General features: G+C 40.8%; 1 protein-coding gene across 4 annotated transcripts in view; it reads right to left on the bottom strand.

The window, feature by feature from the left end:
- The window catches only part of NCOA6 (nuclear receptor coactivator 6), a 72,148-nt gene that overhangs the window by 39,761 nt on the left and 15,438 nt on the right, over window positions 1-16,949 (bottom strand). For all 4 annotated transcript variants that reach the window (XM_037915969.2, XM_037915968.2, XM_037915970.2 and 1 more), the window contains 5 exons: window positions 13,219-13,373; window positions 11,940-12,218; window positions 7,648-7,803; window positions 6,547-6,669; window positions 2,943-3,071 (listed from right to left, as the gene is read on the bottom strand). In XM_037915969.2, coding sequence (XP_037771897.1) covers window positions 2,943-3,071; window positions 6,547-6,669; window positions 7,648-7,803; window positions 11,940-12,174 — 643 coding nt within the window. In that variant the 5' untranslated portion in view covers window positions 12,175-12,218; window positions 13,219-13,373. The remainder of the gene's footprint in view (window positions 1-2,942; window positions 3,072-6,546; window positions 6,670-7,647; window positions 7,804-11,939; window positions 12,219-13,218; window positions 13,374-16,949) is intronic.

Here is a 16,949-nt window from a genome sequence, read left to right as displayed (position 1 = left end):
CTCCTCTGAACTTGAAATCCAATAAAAATTCACATTCCAGCATTCCAATTTTCCGATATATATAATAATTAGTACACTAAGAGAAGCCAGAATTTCTGGCAACCTTAAGACTCTAATCATAAGCATTGTGAAAGGTATAAATACAGTACTGTGGTCTCCAAAAACCTATTCTTATATAAGCCTTATATATATTTACTGGGACCAAAAAACCTCCCAACTCTGAAGTGAAGATGGAATAACAAGAAATTATGAAGGTAGTGTAATTAGATAACATTTCCAGAGAAGTAGTTAATATTTTCTGTAAAGAAAAATGATAATGTTTTGCTTTTGCTTTGTGCCTTACATCAAAAGGATTTTAGAAGCATTTTACAAAACTGGACAAGAATACTGACTATTTTAAAAAGGGGCAAGTCACTTAACCTTTCTGTGCCTCAATAGTCCTAAACTCACACAACTTGCAGTGGCAAAACTAGGCAGAGAAATCAGGCCTTCAACTTCCAGTCGACTTGCATTGAAAAACTGTACTTCCCAAAGAGGCGTATTTGCTTCTCATTTTACTGTTGCCTCAACCTACACATCCTTTTCCTAGCCCTACCTACCATAGTATTAATGATCATTAATTTATTATAGATTCATATATAATTATATCGAAATGTAAGCTCCACAAAGTGATACGGTCCCCATGCTGAGAAGTGCCACACCCACCAATGGCAGTGTATAAAATAAGAATTCTAATGCAAAAGGCCAAGGAAAGGAGACTCTAGTAGGAGCTGCACCTCTGGGGGCTGGGGGGGGGGGGGGGGGGGGAGAAGGGAAATCAGGCCACTTATTTAGGTGCCTAAATATCTTATTTGGATAGTAGCAAAGCTGAAAATATATTAGATGTTTCCAAACACAACATCCCTATCCTAAAGAGTCTAAAAAGACAAAGGTAGACAGATCCACATCACAAAAATGCCATCACCCTAGCTGGTAGTCTCAGTAATGAGTTTGTGGGGCTCAGGCCATGGTGCTAAAAATAGCCGTGTGAATGTTCTGAGGCGGGTGGGTCTCATAGCCCCATCAGGAACATTGACATGGCGATTTTCAGAGCTGCAGTGCAAGCCCAAGTTTGTAGACCTGGGTGACACACCCTGGCATCCAAATATTCACCACAATCATTTAATTAGGATATGTTTTATACAAAGTGTGCCTTGTGAAGTATCATTCTAGAAGTCTTGATTTGCTAGACATTAATATCTCGTTGGATTGTATGTGCTATCGTCATATGTGAAGTTATGAAGTTTGGCTATGTACATGTTACTGAAACATGTTGTAAGACTGAAAATATCCACAAGCAGCCTTTCAGGTACAACAGTAAAAAAGACCAAACAATGTTAAAAGCTTATTGAGGAAATGCACACAAGCACAAGGATTACCCCAGGAACTGTGTACAATAGAAACCTCTCAGAAACAGCACTACAGAATGGGAACTGTTTGACCCAGGTCACAGCAAAAGAGCTTTCCAGCAAGTGGAAAGAAGATATAAAAGGGCGACAATGACATCATGATAGGACCTCACTCTCCCTACAAAAACACACTTGGAAACACCTGAGGGGCAAGGACTGAACTGTGGCAAGTGATGATCCTAGGCTAGAGGGATTTTTAGCTTGTGTATGAAAACCTGGGAAAGCCAAGCTGCAAAGCCAAGGCAGCTTGTGCCTTAAGAATCTGCCAGCCTGTTTATCATTCAGGGTGAGAATTTGCTAATTCATATCCTACCTGTCCAGTGTGTTAAGCTCAATTTGCGGTTTTGTTTATTTACTAAGGTAATCTGCCTTGATCACTTATAATCACTTAAAATCTATCTTTTGTAGTTAATAAACTTGTTTTTGTCTAAAACCAGTGTGTGGGGAAATTATACCTTGGGGCAGAAAGCTGTTGCATATCTCTCTCCACATTGAGGAAGGGGGCGAATTTTAGGAGCTTACGCTGTACAGTTTCCTGTGCAGTGCAAGACGGTACAACTTGGGGTTTACACTCAAGAGGGGCATGTCCTAACAACTGGGAGGTGCCTTAGCTGAGCCTTCCCAGGCAGAGCTGATCTCAGCATTTGTGTGAGAAGCTGCAGGGGGTGTGTCCCTATCTGTGAGTATGCTGGTGAAAGAGGAGAGCATGGCAACTTATCACAGCACCACAGTGTGAAAGGGAGCCCTGGCTGGTGGGTCAGGCGGGCTCAGTGGTACCCCAGTTCCAAGTGGCACCCTGTTATACCGGGCTCTGGGACGCGCTGCCCCTGGTGTGTTTTTGCAGTGTAGATATACCCTAAGAATTGACAGCACACAAAAACTATATTATTCTCTGACCCTGAGTGGTGATCCCTCCAGGCAGAGAGGAGGAACAACAGTGTGGGGAAGCTTTCCTTTCCAGATGCAACTAAAAATATTTTAACAGTACTACAGTAAGAAACAATTCTGAAAATGGTCATCAAGATTTGTGTTACTAAAGGTTTTTCTAATGTTTAAAATCTGATAGAAGAAACCTTTCCAGGTAATGACAATACTTTCTTCCAGTGAAGAAATCATTCAAGGAGGGGTGTCTGTTAGAAAAGTAGGGGGACAGCCCTGGACCAAATTTTGGTGATATCCTTCAGAGTGTACTCATGTCTCTGTATGCTGAAGGAAAAAGAAGTCAGAAGTACTTTGGGTAAAAAACTGTCAATAACAATAGTTGTATGTGGTGTTGTTGTAATCTCTTTTATTCGACCAACTTCTGTTGGTGAGAGGGACTAGGTTTTGAGCTTACCGAGAGCTGAAGAAGAGCTCTGTAAGCTGTGTAACTTTGAAAGCTTGTCTCTCTCACCAACAGAAGTTGGTCCAATAAAAGATATCGCCTCCCCCTCCTTGTCTCTGTAACAGCGATAGTGACAGACAAATGCTATTGCTGTACATGTTCTTTTTTACCTGACTGTGAAGCAGGTCGAGGTGTCCTGGGCTGCAGCTCTGCATTAGCTCCACTTGCCATCATAGAAGAGGAAACATTTCCACTCTGGGACATCATAACAGTTGCAGGGTTGTTCATTCTTATTAACCCTAGAAAATTAAAAATCATTATTTGTTAGATCTTAGATGCAGTTGGTCATATTACTGTACCTACAATGGATAACACTGGTTTCAGAACAAAAACAGTTAGAATAGCATTATCAATTTTTCATTAAACAAAACATTTCTTTAAACGTAAAGAATTCTTCCCCAAGAAAAGACTCAAATTGAACTTACTTAATGAAAACTCCATTCATTTTAGTCAGCTTATCAGTCTGAAAGTTTGCGAAGTACGAAAATTCTCACTAGTAATAAAAGGAGGTATTTGTACAAAGAATATTTCGAAATACTATTGGAATTTCTGAACCTACCACTGGTGGCATCTACTGTGCTAAAAAAAAAAAAAGTGATATCTGACTCAATGGCAATATGAAAGCTTCACATGAGAAACTGAAAAAGGTGCTTAGCTACCAGAGCAGAGGGGGGCAAACTACGGCCCACGGGACCCTCCTACCCAGCCCCTGAGCTCCTGGCCCAGGAGGCTAGCCCCCGGCTCCTCCCCAGGAGCCTCAGCTCACTGCACCGCCGGCGCAATGCTCTGGGCGGCAGGGCTGCAAAGCCGCGGCTGCCTGTCCTGGTGCTCTGGGTGGTGCGTCTGTAGCGCCGCCAGCCACCGGTGCTCCAGACAGCGCGGTAAGTGGGCAGAAGGCAGGGAGCACAGATGGTTGGATAGAGGGCAGGGGAGTTCAGGGAGGGTGGTCAGGTGGTGGGGGTGTGGATAGGGGTCGGTGCGGTCAGAGGGCGGGGAACAGAGGGGTTGAATGGTGGCAGGGATCGGGGGGCAGTCAGGAAGGAGAAGGGGGGGTTGGATGGGGTGGCGGGGGGCAGTCAGGGGCAGGGGTCCGGGGGCAGTCAGGGCACAGGGAGAAGGGGTGGTTGGATGGGACAGGGGTCCCAGGGGGACAGTCAGGAATGAGAGGAGGGGTTGGATGGGGCGGTGGGGAGCAGTCAGGGGCAGGGGTTCCGGGGGTGGTCAGGGGACGGGGGGGAGGGGGGGGGTTGGATGGGGCAGGAGTCCTGGGGGGGCTGTCAGGGGGTGAGAAGCAGGGGGGCGGGGTCGGATAGGGGGTGGTGGCCAGCCCACACCTGGCTGTTTGGGGAGGCTCAGCCTCCCCTAACCAGCCCTCCATACAATTTCGGAAACCCGATGCGGCCCTCAGGCCAAAAAGTTTGCCTGCCCCTGTACCAGAGTGAGGAGCAGGATATAAAAATAGATTAGATGAACTAATATTTCTCTAGGATGGAAACTTAACTGGCATAAACTTTTGATTAATTTTTAAAGTGCGTTATGACTGTTAAGCTAATATTTTACTGGGATGGCAATTTAGTCTCTTACATGTGACTTCCATATTGACATTGATTTGCTTATCACTTTTTCCAGCAAGATGGTCACCTCCCTTAGTGTGTTCAGAAATACCAAAAGGTCATTCAAAGCATGTTTTCATGTGTCTAGATCTGTAAATAAAACAAAACATCTACAATGTAAATAAAACATTTAAGTTTAACTTATTGCTTTGGTACTGAATCAACAGGAAAAAAAAATCTGTAGCAGCCTAAATCTTACAGTGACTGAACTATTAACCAGCAAAGCTATATATATTCCTCCTCTTACTTCTGGGGAGAAGCACTTCTTACCCTGAAAACTTCAGATTCTAGGGTAACAGACAACTTTACTCCAAATGTATTCATTAGCTTCTCTCTTCAAAGAAAAATTAGCTTTAATTAAAGTAAAAATTTGAACTCAGAAGACCTTTGAAAAATTTGCAGCTGACGTTTTTGGTAATATTGAACCAAGTAATAATGTATAATGCACTTTACACATTCAAAAAGCTGTACAAACATTATCAAAATACACCTTGCAAAGTATTCATATGTATTTTCTTTATGTTACAGATGAGCGGCAAAAGAGGTAAAGTGACTTGCTCAAAGCCACACTCCAAATCAGTGGCAGAACCAGGATTAGGACTCAGGACCTGAGGATTACAAATTCTCATGTCATTCCTCCAGACGACCTAGATTCCTCATTGACAGAAATATTATTTTAAAATCAGAATATGTTAATTCAAAGTGATTTCTTTCCTGAAGTCTTCAACCTCTCTGCAGAATGGATTTGTAGTGGGAATGGTAGATTCTTCTCTTTTCTTGTGTTAGGAAAAAATGGCCACAAGCATCATTGGCAGCCCTATCCCCCAAATAATAAAAAAGTCAAAGTTCAAGGAAAAAAAGGGAATGGAGAACCAGTCTGACTTCCATGAGCCTGTGGCAAATATACTCTAGTTACAATAATGTACCTTTGATTTTTTTTTCTGTGCTACACAGAAGGTAAAAACAAAACAAAACACTTATCTAAGTGAACTTTTGGGAAAGTATTCTGAATCCCACACATACAAATCTAGCTCCTGATCCCATAAAGCTTTAACCATGTGCATAACTTTACACAAACGTAATCCCATTGACTTGAACAGGACTGCTCACTTGTAAGAAGTTACACATATACTCTGGGCTCTAGAAAAGCATTAAGGAGATGGAGAGAAAAGGACCATATGAAGAGATATTTGGAGAAAAAAACTTCATGGTTTCACTCAGGCTGAGATTTTTCAAAAATGTCTACGGGAATTAGGCACCCAAATCTCTAACTTTCCATGCAAAGTACACTGAGACCTAGGAAATGAAGCTCAAAGATTTTCATAGTGGAAGTAATAGTCTATTTTACATTTTTTGTTAATTACAGTGATTTAATTCTCTTAAATTAACCAGATTTCCACCCACAATTTGCAATATGTAAATTTCTTTTCCATTCATTCCAGTGGATAGCTACATTGTCCAAATCTACTGTACATTAGAATGTCAATGAAAGCTCCCTATTTGTTAATTTTTTAAAAAGTTGTATTAAATCCTATTTTAATTGTTTTAAAATTATTTACTTTGCTTTGTAATGAAATGCAACTATTAGAATACTTTATTACAGAACGATTTTCCTTTAACTTATTCAATAGTGTGACTTCCTGCAATTTATGAGTTATACTGGCATGACAGGATAATGGATGGTATATATGCAGTTTTTGTTTAAGCATACAACTTGGATGAGAAATAGTTCTTCATTACAACAATGTTAATGTACAGGAAAACAGCCATACTAAAGCAGCAGTAAAACTGGATGAATAATACAAAAATGTATTGTGGGAATCTGTGCTAATTTTCATATGAATTCACTTTTCTGTGATCATGCACCTTTTGTATTCACTATCTGGACATTCAACTGAAATTTACTAGCATGGCTACTTGTGGGAGGTAACAACATACAAGTATGCACACACTGGATATTTTACATGGGATGGGACACTGACAGCAGGGGAACTGGTATGCATATTACTTATTGGAGTTACAACTCTACTAGCAACTGCTGCTACAATCATGATAAGCTTAGTAATAAATGTAATAATGTGTAACACTAAATTTAACTTACCTTGGCCACTTTGAATGGGAAATCCTGTCTCCATTCGTATTGAATTGCCTGCTCCCATGGGCCCATTAATCCTGACATCTTGACTTCTATTTTGACCTAAAGCCAAGTTGATGGCACCTTCACCTGGAAGTAATACACAATCTATGAAGTTAAATTATATACGTGGGGTGGGAGGACAAGGGAGAGAAAGGAACCAACCTACAAAGCAGCATTTAAAGATGGTGTCAAATTTTGAGCTACTTTGCACTTTGGAATATAGGGTGATTATGTAACACACACTACTCTTGCCCACTCCTCAAGTATGCAGTCAATATATTGAAAATTGAATTGTGGTCTTTAATAAGCGAAGAATGGAGCATCCTGAGGCAAAAAGACTGACGAGCTACATGCCCTGGGTTTGAACCTTGCATACTGTGCTCTGGGCTTGTTCTTGTAGGATCAGCCAGGAGTGCAACTTTAATTATGAAAGCCACTGATTTTAAGAGGAAAGCTTCACCTTAGACAACAGCATGAAAATATGCAATTTTTTTTTAAAAAGATAAGGGCTAATCTACATTAGAAGCACTACAGTGGCACCGATGCAGCTGCGCCGCTGTACCACATCTGGGGAAGATGCTCTATGATGTCAGGAGAGAGCTCTCCCGTCAACATGATAAAACCACCTCTACAAGACGCAGTAGCTATATCAGCGGGAGAAGCTCTCCTGCCGACACAGCACTATCCACACCAGAGCTTAGGTTGGTGTAACTTATGTCGCTTATTCACACCCATGAGCAACATAAATTATACTGACATAAGCGGCAGTGTGTACAATCCCTCAGTAACATGTTGGTAATGACATTCAGAAACACCTTCTACAGAATTTCAAACTCAAGTAACTATTACATGTAAACTTACTCCTGAAGGAACAAACAAAGTAAGTGTTGTTTCAATACAGCTACAGAAAAACGGACTGCTTCAGAAAACAAAGGAAGACATTTTTCTAAACTAAAGTTTCAGAATGTCTGCGAAGCCCATTCTCAAGCACAAAAATTGCTTATCAATACTGCAGTTTTAGCATAGCCACAATTTTAGTGCCTCTTAACAAGAGGTGTGACGTACCTTCAATCTGAACAGAGAGAATTCCCAAGTCACGGAGCTGCTGGTTGTTGCTCTGAGCCAGAATTCGCAGCCGCTCTGCAGCTTCACGGGGTATATTAAATGTAACACGTACACTGTTCCAGGGTTCTACCTTCTGCAATTTTAACTTGTTGGATTCTTAGTTAAAAGAAAAATAAAATGGAGTATTAAGTCATTTTTCAAACAAACAATGTAATAGCGTATCAGAACAAAGATGAAAACCGAGCTACCTATTTGGCTTTCAAGATTGTCAATGGTTATTCCAATATGTGGAGATGGGGAAGTTTTCCCATACAGCTGTGTAATCATGCCAAACCATACCAGTTATTTTCCCAAAAAGTCAACTTCATAAAGAACCACAGAGATGAAAACCAGCACACCATGGCCAACATAGTAACTCAGAGAGGCTATCAGAAAATTAAAACTTTTTTTGTGTAGACTGGTTTGAAACGGTGTAACTATTCAAAATAAATGGCTATACAGAGAAGAGGAGTTCCAGACAGTCAGTTTTTCATTCCTGTAATAGTCTTCACTATATATGTGGCTCTGAAACTTACCAGTAGCATCTGTGAAGAATACACATCCTTAACTTCAACTAACTTGCTTAACCTCTTTTGTTATACTCAACTCATATTTAGACAGCATATACAACAAACATATGTAAAACCTACAGGTTTTTCAGAAAGCTAGCTACATTGAATCTATTCAGTCCCCTCTACGTAGATCATCAATTATTGGAAAAGTAACAGGTAAGAACCAGAATAGATAGGTGAAAGGCAAATCATCCTGGATACAGTTATTTAAGTTATACTTATCCAAAGCATGTCACTATGCAATACATTAAAATCATCTAAAAATTTTATTCCTAAGATAGATGTACAGAGCTATAATTTTTAACTTGTTCAGGAAAGTCTCTTTACAATTTGGGCCTATGGTTGCTGTTTCCCAATCACTTGATATTTCCCATAGTAACAAAAGACTTACTAAATTTGTTAATTATTTATTCCTTAATATCATATCACTTGTGAATGTAATAATCCATCACTACCAAGTGCTTAGTGTCTCAGCCAAATGATTACTGTAACAGCAGAAAGACATCTCTATTGTACTGTTTATCCTCTTTCGTATCCGCAGACATTGCCTCAAGGGTAAATTATTTAATCCTCCCTTTCACATTGATGTAAAGAACTAATTCTTCTGCCATTTCCTTTTCTTTCATCAATAGCTCTTTATTGTTCTATCCTATCAAAAACCTTGTTGGATCTCATTTTATACTTCTAAAAAAACATTTAAAAGATCTCATTACTGGTTTTAATATACCTAGTTATTAGTGATTCATTTTCCCTTCTTGCTTTTCAAATACTATTTATCTCAGGTTCTTATACATGTCTCACAAAGATGCAGTTTATATCCCCTATACTTTCGGAGCTCTATTTTGTTCTAAAAATCAGCTTAAACAATTTGCCACTCGTTCACATTAATTTTAAAAGTTTTAGTTTCACACAGAACCATGCATTTTTAAAACCAATTCCTTCACTTCTTCTAAAGCACCTATGCCATAGTTTATAATATATGCTATAATAGAGTGGGATTTGCTCAAATTAAATACAGATCCACCCTAGTGTTTACTAAAGGCAATGAAAAGACTCCCAATGTTGGATCATATTAAAGAAGTTCTGTATTAAAATCACAAATGTGTTTGATTCCCCATAGTTTAAATTCCAGGGTATTACTAATTAAGAGGTCTCTTGGTTTTTGGTACTGTTTCTCTCCCTCTATGTGTGAAACTTGCAAGCTGCTAATTGTGTTAGTACATTCTAAGACAGAGTCTGTTCTCAAAGCAAGTCTTTGTAACAACAACTACTCACACAGAGAGAGACTCAAAGCAATACTCTGTAACAACAGAAACAGCACCCAGAGACTCCCCACACTTTTGTTGTATTCATCTCGCTTTGTTAACAATTGTGATTAAAATAGAGATAGAGGATGTATGTGGATGGATGCGGATAATAACTGAATGATCAGGGAGGTGCCAGCCTAAGAATCCAGTGTCCATTGGCTGAAGAAGGCGTCAAGTGGAAATAACCAGGGGGCCCCCGGAGGGCAGGCTAGAATCCACCCAACAGCCTCAAGAATGGGAGAACCAAAGAACAGGATAACATCTGGCAGCACGGAGCCGTCAGGAATGAGCCATCTGCTGATTGATTGAGCAACAGCATGATGAAGCAATTCCCATAGATTGGCATAGGAAGAAATTCCTATAAAAATGCACTCTAGAAAGTGAGAACTTTGGGGTCTGATTCTGCAAACCAACTTCCAGGAGCATCAGATGAGCATCTGGTAAGGCCCTGCTCCCTCCTAATGTCCAGGCCACTTGTGGCTTGGCATGAGCAACTCTAAGGCTGGTAACTATGATAACAACCTTGCAGAATGTGTGTGTGTGTGTGTGTGTGTGTGTGTGTGTGTGTGTGTGTGTGTGTGTGTGTGTGTGTGTGTGTGTGTGTGTGAATAAATATGAAATTGAATGGAATGTTATAGCTATAACGAACTGCTTACTAGGATTCTTTCTGTATTCACAATAAATGTGGCATTTTGCCTTTTCCCCTTTAATAAGATCCTGCTGGTTTTTATTTTATTGGTATAACACCAATTCTCACTGAAATTGATGGATCAGTTCCTGACTAAGGTACAGAAGGAGGAGATTAACACGAGGTGAAAAGGATTTTTTGGGGGAGCACTCTAGAATTGGTAGATCAATTATAATTACTAATTACCCTACACTGCGGAAAGAGGTCCAGGATAACGCAGGAAATATTTAAAACTCTGACCGATAGCGTAAATGGTCCAATATTCAAACACACAAAACTGACTAGATGGAATAGAGGGGTCGAATCTTAATTCAAACATGTGGAGCAAGAAAAAGAACCTTCCACAGAATCTGAGACAGATTTCTGAGAGTCTACCCCCCAGAGAATCCAAAGGGGTGTAGCACAAAAACATTCCATAGGGGAAATGCATTAAGGAGAAAGAGCCTCTTACAATAAAGCATGTCTTCATGGGGAAATTATACTGGTGTAAAAAAGGTGTCATTTTAAACTGCTATAGTTATATGGGTATAGCCTCCTTATTCAGTTTATCTTATGTTGCTTGGGAAGACGTTTAAGCTAAACCAAAAAATCCACTTATATTGGAATAAGAACATCCACACAGGGGTTCATACCATTAAAAAACTTAAATTTCGTTTATAGCTTAATTTAATTATACCTGGTACAACTGGTAAAACTTTCTTGTTTAGACAAACCCAAAAAAGAGTAAAATTCCTTACACAGATCTTTATTCTAAAGAACTAAAGTTCTCTAATAGCTGGAAAGAACCTTAAAAAGTCATAGTAAGCCTGGTATCTACAAAAAGTATGCAATAAAAACTATTTTAAAAGACTATAAGAAATGACTGACAAAAATAGTGAAGATCCTGGGGAAAACCAGCACATATTATGGACCTCTTTGCTGGTATTAATAATAGCCACATTAAAGGGAAGCTGTAGGAAGTTTTCAGCTGCATACACAATTCCAGGGTATCTCAGAAAATCTATGGGTGCAGACAGGACATGGGCCAAAACACTATAAAACAAATATGTATGTAACTTTTGGTGAAAAGAGAGTTAAAAAGTTGACAGTAGGATAGGGGAATTCAATAAGTGGGAGGAAAAATGCTGAACCAATAATACAATCATAATGATATTAAGCAGCTAAAGAATTTCAGAACACGTTTTCGCTCTATGCTGTCCAGAGGAAAAGTACTGTAAACTTTTACAAAAAAAAATAATCCCAATAATTTATTACAGTCTAGAGCAGTGGTTCCCAAACAAGGGGGGGCCACTTGTTCAAGAAAAGCCCCTGGCGGGCCGGGCCGGTTGTTTACCTGCCACGTCCACAGGTTCGGGCTATCGCGGCTCCCACTGTACACGGTTTGCCGTTCTCAGCCAATGGGGGCTGTGGGGAAGCGGCACGGGCCGAGAGACGTGCTGGCCGCCCTTCTGGCAGCCCCCATTGGCCTGGAGCGGCGAACAGCGGCCAGTGGGAGCCGCGATCAGCTGAACCGTCAGATGTGGCAAGTAAACAAACCAGCCCGGCCCGCCTGGGGCTTTCCCTTAACAAGCGGCGCCCCTAGTTTGGGAACCAGTGGTCCAGAGTACCTTAATTTAGAATATGATGTGCATGTGTGAGAGAGAGAAAAGGAAACAGAAGTTGAAAAGTGACAAGAAAATGGATTACCCATGTGTAAAAGACCAGGTACATTCTTCAATATGATATCCAGTTTCTGTTTAAAGTCTCTGTCATCTATATTTCCTTTAAAAGCGACAAAGATGGTGGAACCTTCACAAGTACCATCCTGTTTCAGGTCATCTTCTTCCAGTCTGGAGTCAAAATCCACCTCTAAGTCTTCCATAGTTGAGGAGAGCAAGGAAGTGTAGGTTTCTTTTAAGTTAGGTAGATCATCCAAAACCATGGCTATTTTCCAGCAATGCAAGCCAGTCAGACGTTAAGGAGATGCTTTGAAGGAAATAATAATAATAATGCATTGTAAAATAGGTACAACTGGGCAACTAAACCAAAATCATGATACATAATCTGAGCACTAGAAATTATTTTCTAGGGGAACAAGGACAGTAAAGTGCTATTGTGTTACATTTCTTACATGTGATCCCAGTGCAGATTATTCTAAGATACTGTGGTACAACAGTAACTGTCTGTTGGTCCAATAAAAGATATTATTTCACCCTCCTGGTCTCTTCAAAAGAAAGCAGAACTGGAAGAGAGGGAGAAGGGCAGCAACCCTGAAGCTGCTCAGAAGACCACCAACGGCCTCCACTACAGCTGGAGATATCATTGCGACTCCACCGTAGTGTCTTCACCACTACCAAAACTACCACACACACCATTTTGAGCAATAGATGGTAGGATACAGGTAGCAGCAGTAGAACTAAGGCAGCATGCTTCCAATTTTCTTCCCTTCTCTCTCTAGCCACAAATATTTAAAGCATTAAAGAGGAGACATGAATCAGGCAGGAAGAGTTATGGCAGACAGATAGAATGGTCCTTGCACTCTGATGTAACTTTTCTTAATTTTATGCAGCTATATATGCAGCACTAACAGTATGCTTTATAATTTTATATTGATATTGGCCCTCAAAAACTTCTATTATAGCTAATACCTGTAGTAAGATTTTCCTAAAGCATTACTGGAGGGGGACCAGCCATTTGATAAAGAAAACCAATACAGATTCAAATTTAGAGGCAACCATTGCAAGAGAGTTAGGTGTGAGTGTCAAGGTGTCCTTGTCAACAGATATTTTGAGCAGTTCAGGGCACCTTGGAGAAGACTAATTATAAAAATGAAAGCAATAGATGCCAAATCAGAGAAGGCTACAGAACTCTTTGAAACCCTGGCTGCTGAAGTTACAAAGAATACAGACAGAATAAAGGAGCCAACTTTTCCACTGCCACCATGGAAAGCACACAGAGGCTGCCAACAAGAAAATAAACAACCCACCAGGCGACCCAGTATCAGGGGTTGCAAGACAAACAAGCTGATCTTGAAAATCGTAGCCATCGTAATATCAGGACTGTTGGTCTGCCAGAGAAAACTCAAGGGAGTTGGTTCACAGAATTCTTCAGAACTTGACTATCAGAAGTACTCAAGTTGACCTGTAAAGGTAACCAGTTAAAAATCAATGACACTCTCATCCCAGTACCAGAAAAGGGAGAGCACCTGGTATTGATCCCAAAGCACTACTTTGCAGACAAAATGCTTGTGGTTAGACACTGCCAGGAAATTGTAAAATTTAAAAACATTCCTTAAATAGTTAGTTAGTTCTCCAATATTTTTATATGGAGATAGAATGAAATGGCAAGTTTTTAACCAAGCCAAAGGCAATTCCAGGGTTCGAAAATGCAATAGGTACTCAGTTACCCAGGAGTCATAACAAAAGTCATAGCGAATGGAAGTCCACAATCATCATCTTACCCAACAAAGCTTACCCTTTGGCTAGCTACACTGATCTATGAACAGATGAGATTTGAACCATCCTTCTTTACAAACTGCAATATACATATTTGGATTTGACAAAGATCTTCGGACTCCTGACAGACCTAGAATCTATTTGGGTCCTTAATGTTTGGTTCTTTCCACTTGGTTTTGCGTGGCTGACATTCTACGAATTCTTGTTTAATGTTCCTGATATTGCTGGAGCTACAAATTGTATAAAATAAAAATAAACCCTACTAGGATACAGTTAGGTCACAATTGTAATCTAAGAGCTTGTCTAAATGGCAAGGTAAAGGGCATTAGAAGAGTGTGATTTGTAAATTGCTTTAATATGCTAAGCTCTGACTGTCCTGGGTAGACCGTGCTGGTGCAAACTAAAAGGTACCTAGATCACGCCAGCAAGTTCTACATGGAGCAGTTATCGCACAGCACATTACAGCACTTGACAAATCACACTCTTCTAATGTGCTTTGACCAGTTAAGAGGACCCAATTCCTGAAAGTCATTGTTAGCAACAGATGAAATTTCCTAACATAGACAGGATTGTAAGGTTTCAGAGTAACAGCCGTGTTAGTCTGTATTCACAAAAAGAAAAGGAGCACTTGTGGCATCTTAGAGACTAACCAATTTATTTGACCATAAGCTTTCGTGAGCTACAGCTCACTTCATCGGATGCATACTTTGGAAAGATCTTCTACACTTTCCACAGTATGCATCCGATGAAGTGAGCGGTAGCTCACGAAAGCTTATGGTCAAATAAATTGGTTAGTCTCTAAGGTGCCACAAGGATTGTAAGGAACACACCATTTCAAGGTTAATACGATATTCAGAAGCATCTATCAAAACCTTTATAGCTCAGAACTGCTGACTTCACGTCAGGATATACATCAGTTTTTGGTAGCAGTCCAGTCTCTTAGTCTGCATGAAAACTACAGGGCAGAGCTTAAAGGTCATTTGCAAAACGGGGGGCGGGGGTGGTGGGGGGAAAATGAGTTGACTCCTTTCTTAAAAGGAAAAGAAAAACCCACCACCCTCTGAAAGAGCTTTTTAAAAAAAAATAAGATGAGCTTAGACTTCTGCTGTATATATATTATGTATATATTTAAAATACACCCAAAAAGTATACCAACAAACTATTAAGGCTGTAAAGTCCAGCACTCAGAAGTTAGGAATGCCAGAATTAAGACTGTACCTTAGTTCACGCCCCGTGTGTGGATACATTAAGATACAGTCTTTAATTACATAATTGCATACTAATTTTAGTATAGGACCTCTGCCTCATTCAAGGCACAGGATTGATGGTGTTCAGTGAAACCTTGTTCTGAAAACAGAATGATTATCTCCTCATGGGCTTTTCCATGGTGCTCATCACTACAGTATCAGAGTGCTTCACAAACACTAATGAATTTATTTTCGCAACACCCTTGTGAAGTGAGTTATTATATTACCATTTTACAGATAAGGAACTGAGGCACAGAGCAATTAATGTCATAATGTCAACTAATTTTGAGCACTCAATTAGGATCCGATTTTTCAGAATACTCAGCATTATATATTGCCAAAGAACAGCTTCCATTGACTTCAGTTGCAGCTGAGTGTGCAAGTCAAGCACTCAGAAAATGAGGAATACACATGCAGTGCCCACTTGTGAAAAGTCTGGTTTAACTGACTTACGTAGGAACTCTGGTAGAGGCAGGAATAGAATCCAGTTCTCTAAGGCAGCATTTAACTGCCAGAACCATGAGACCATTCTTTCTCTTCCTGCCATAGGCACTGACTCCATGGGTGCTCCGGGGCTGGAGCACCCACAGGGAAAAATTAGTGGGTATTCTGCACCCACTAGCAGCCAAGCTCCCCCCACTCACCCCGACCGCACCGCGTCCCCACTCCTCTGCCTACCTCTCAGTGCTTCCTGCCTAGCCGCCGCCAAACAACTGTTTAGCGGCATGCTGGGAGGGAGGGGGAGGATCGGGAACGTGGTGTGCTCAGGGGAGGAGGCGGGAAAGAGGCGGGGCTGGGGCAGGGATTTGAGGCAGGCATTGGAATAGGGACAGGGCAGAAGTGGGAGGAGGCGGGGCCACGGGGGCGGGGCCTCGTGGACAGGGTGGAGTGGGGGCAGGGCCGGGGGCTGATGGGAGTTGAGCACCCGCCAGCAGGAGCAGAAGTCAGCGCCTATGCTTCCTGCAGTCCCCTACTTAATTCGCTACACATCTTTCAGCTTCTGCAGCAAACAAAGCAGGAGGCCTAAAGACAACATCCTCTTTCCCTATAGAACCTTGATTCATCCCCAGGGCGGGCCCATCCTATGTACTGAATGAGGCAGGGGGCCTGCACAAAATAGTATGCGATCATGTAATTAAACACTTTATTATAATGCATACTCACAAGAGAACTGAATTAAGAATGCACAGGCAACTATAGGCCTATCATTTCTTAACTTTGCAACCTTAATGTTATTTCAGTATAGTTGTGTGTGTGATACAATATGCACACATATGCAGGTCTTGTTTATATTCCTCCTGGAAGACACTAGAGACAATCAAAGCCGAGGACGAGTAGCATGACAACGCATGTATTAAAGCAGTGAGGAAACAAAACCCGGAACAATTAAGAGAAGAGATTTTTAGTTACTGTTTAAAACTGTGGTTTTTGTTTTATTGTGTATTTTTGTTTTGTTTACACCTATTAAACTGACTAAATGCCTGAATAAACTTCTGGGGGAAAGATCTCTAGAATTCAATACACCTGCCTTAAATTAAGACTTGAGAAAGCCCCACTATCCTTCTCTGCACCTCCAGCAGGAAAGTAATAACATAAAAACTGCCATACTGGGTCAGTCCAAAGGTCCATCCAGCCCAGTATCCTGTCTGCCGACAGTGGCCAATGCCAGGTGCCCCAGAGGGAGCGAACCTAACAGGTAATGATCAAGTGATCTCTCTCCTGCCATCCATCTCCACCCTCTGACAAACAGAGGCTAGGGACACCATTCCCTACCCATCCTGACTAATAGCCATTAATGGACTTATCCTCCATGAATTTATCTAGTTCTCTTTTAAACCCTGTTATAGTCCTAGCCTCCACAACCTCCTCACACAAGGAGTTCCACAGGTTGACTCTGCTGTGTGAAGAAGAACTTTTATTTGTTTTAAAACTGCTGCCCATTAATTTCATTTGGTGGCCCCTAGTTCTTATATAATGGGAACAAGTAAATAACTTTTCCTTATTCACTTTCTCCA

The sequence above is a fragment of the Chelonia mydas genome, chromosome 13, assembly GCF_015237465.2.
Source record: "Chelonia mydas isolate rCheMyd1 chromosome 13, rCheMyd1.pri.v2, whole genome shotgun sequence".
In the NCBI taxonomy this organism is placed as follows: domain Eukaryota; kingdom Metazoa; phylum Chordata; order Testudines; family Cheloniidae; genus Chelonia; species Chelonia mydas.
This window is presented reverse-complemented; position numbering and strand designations above follow the sequence as displayed.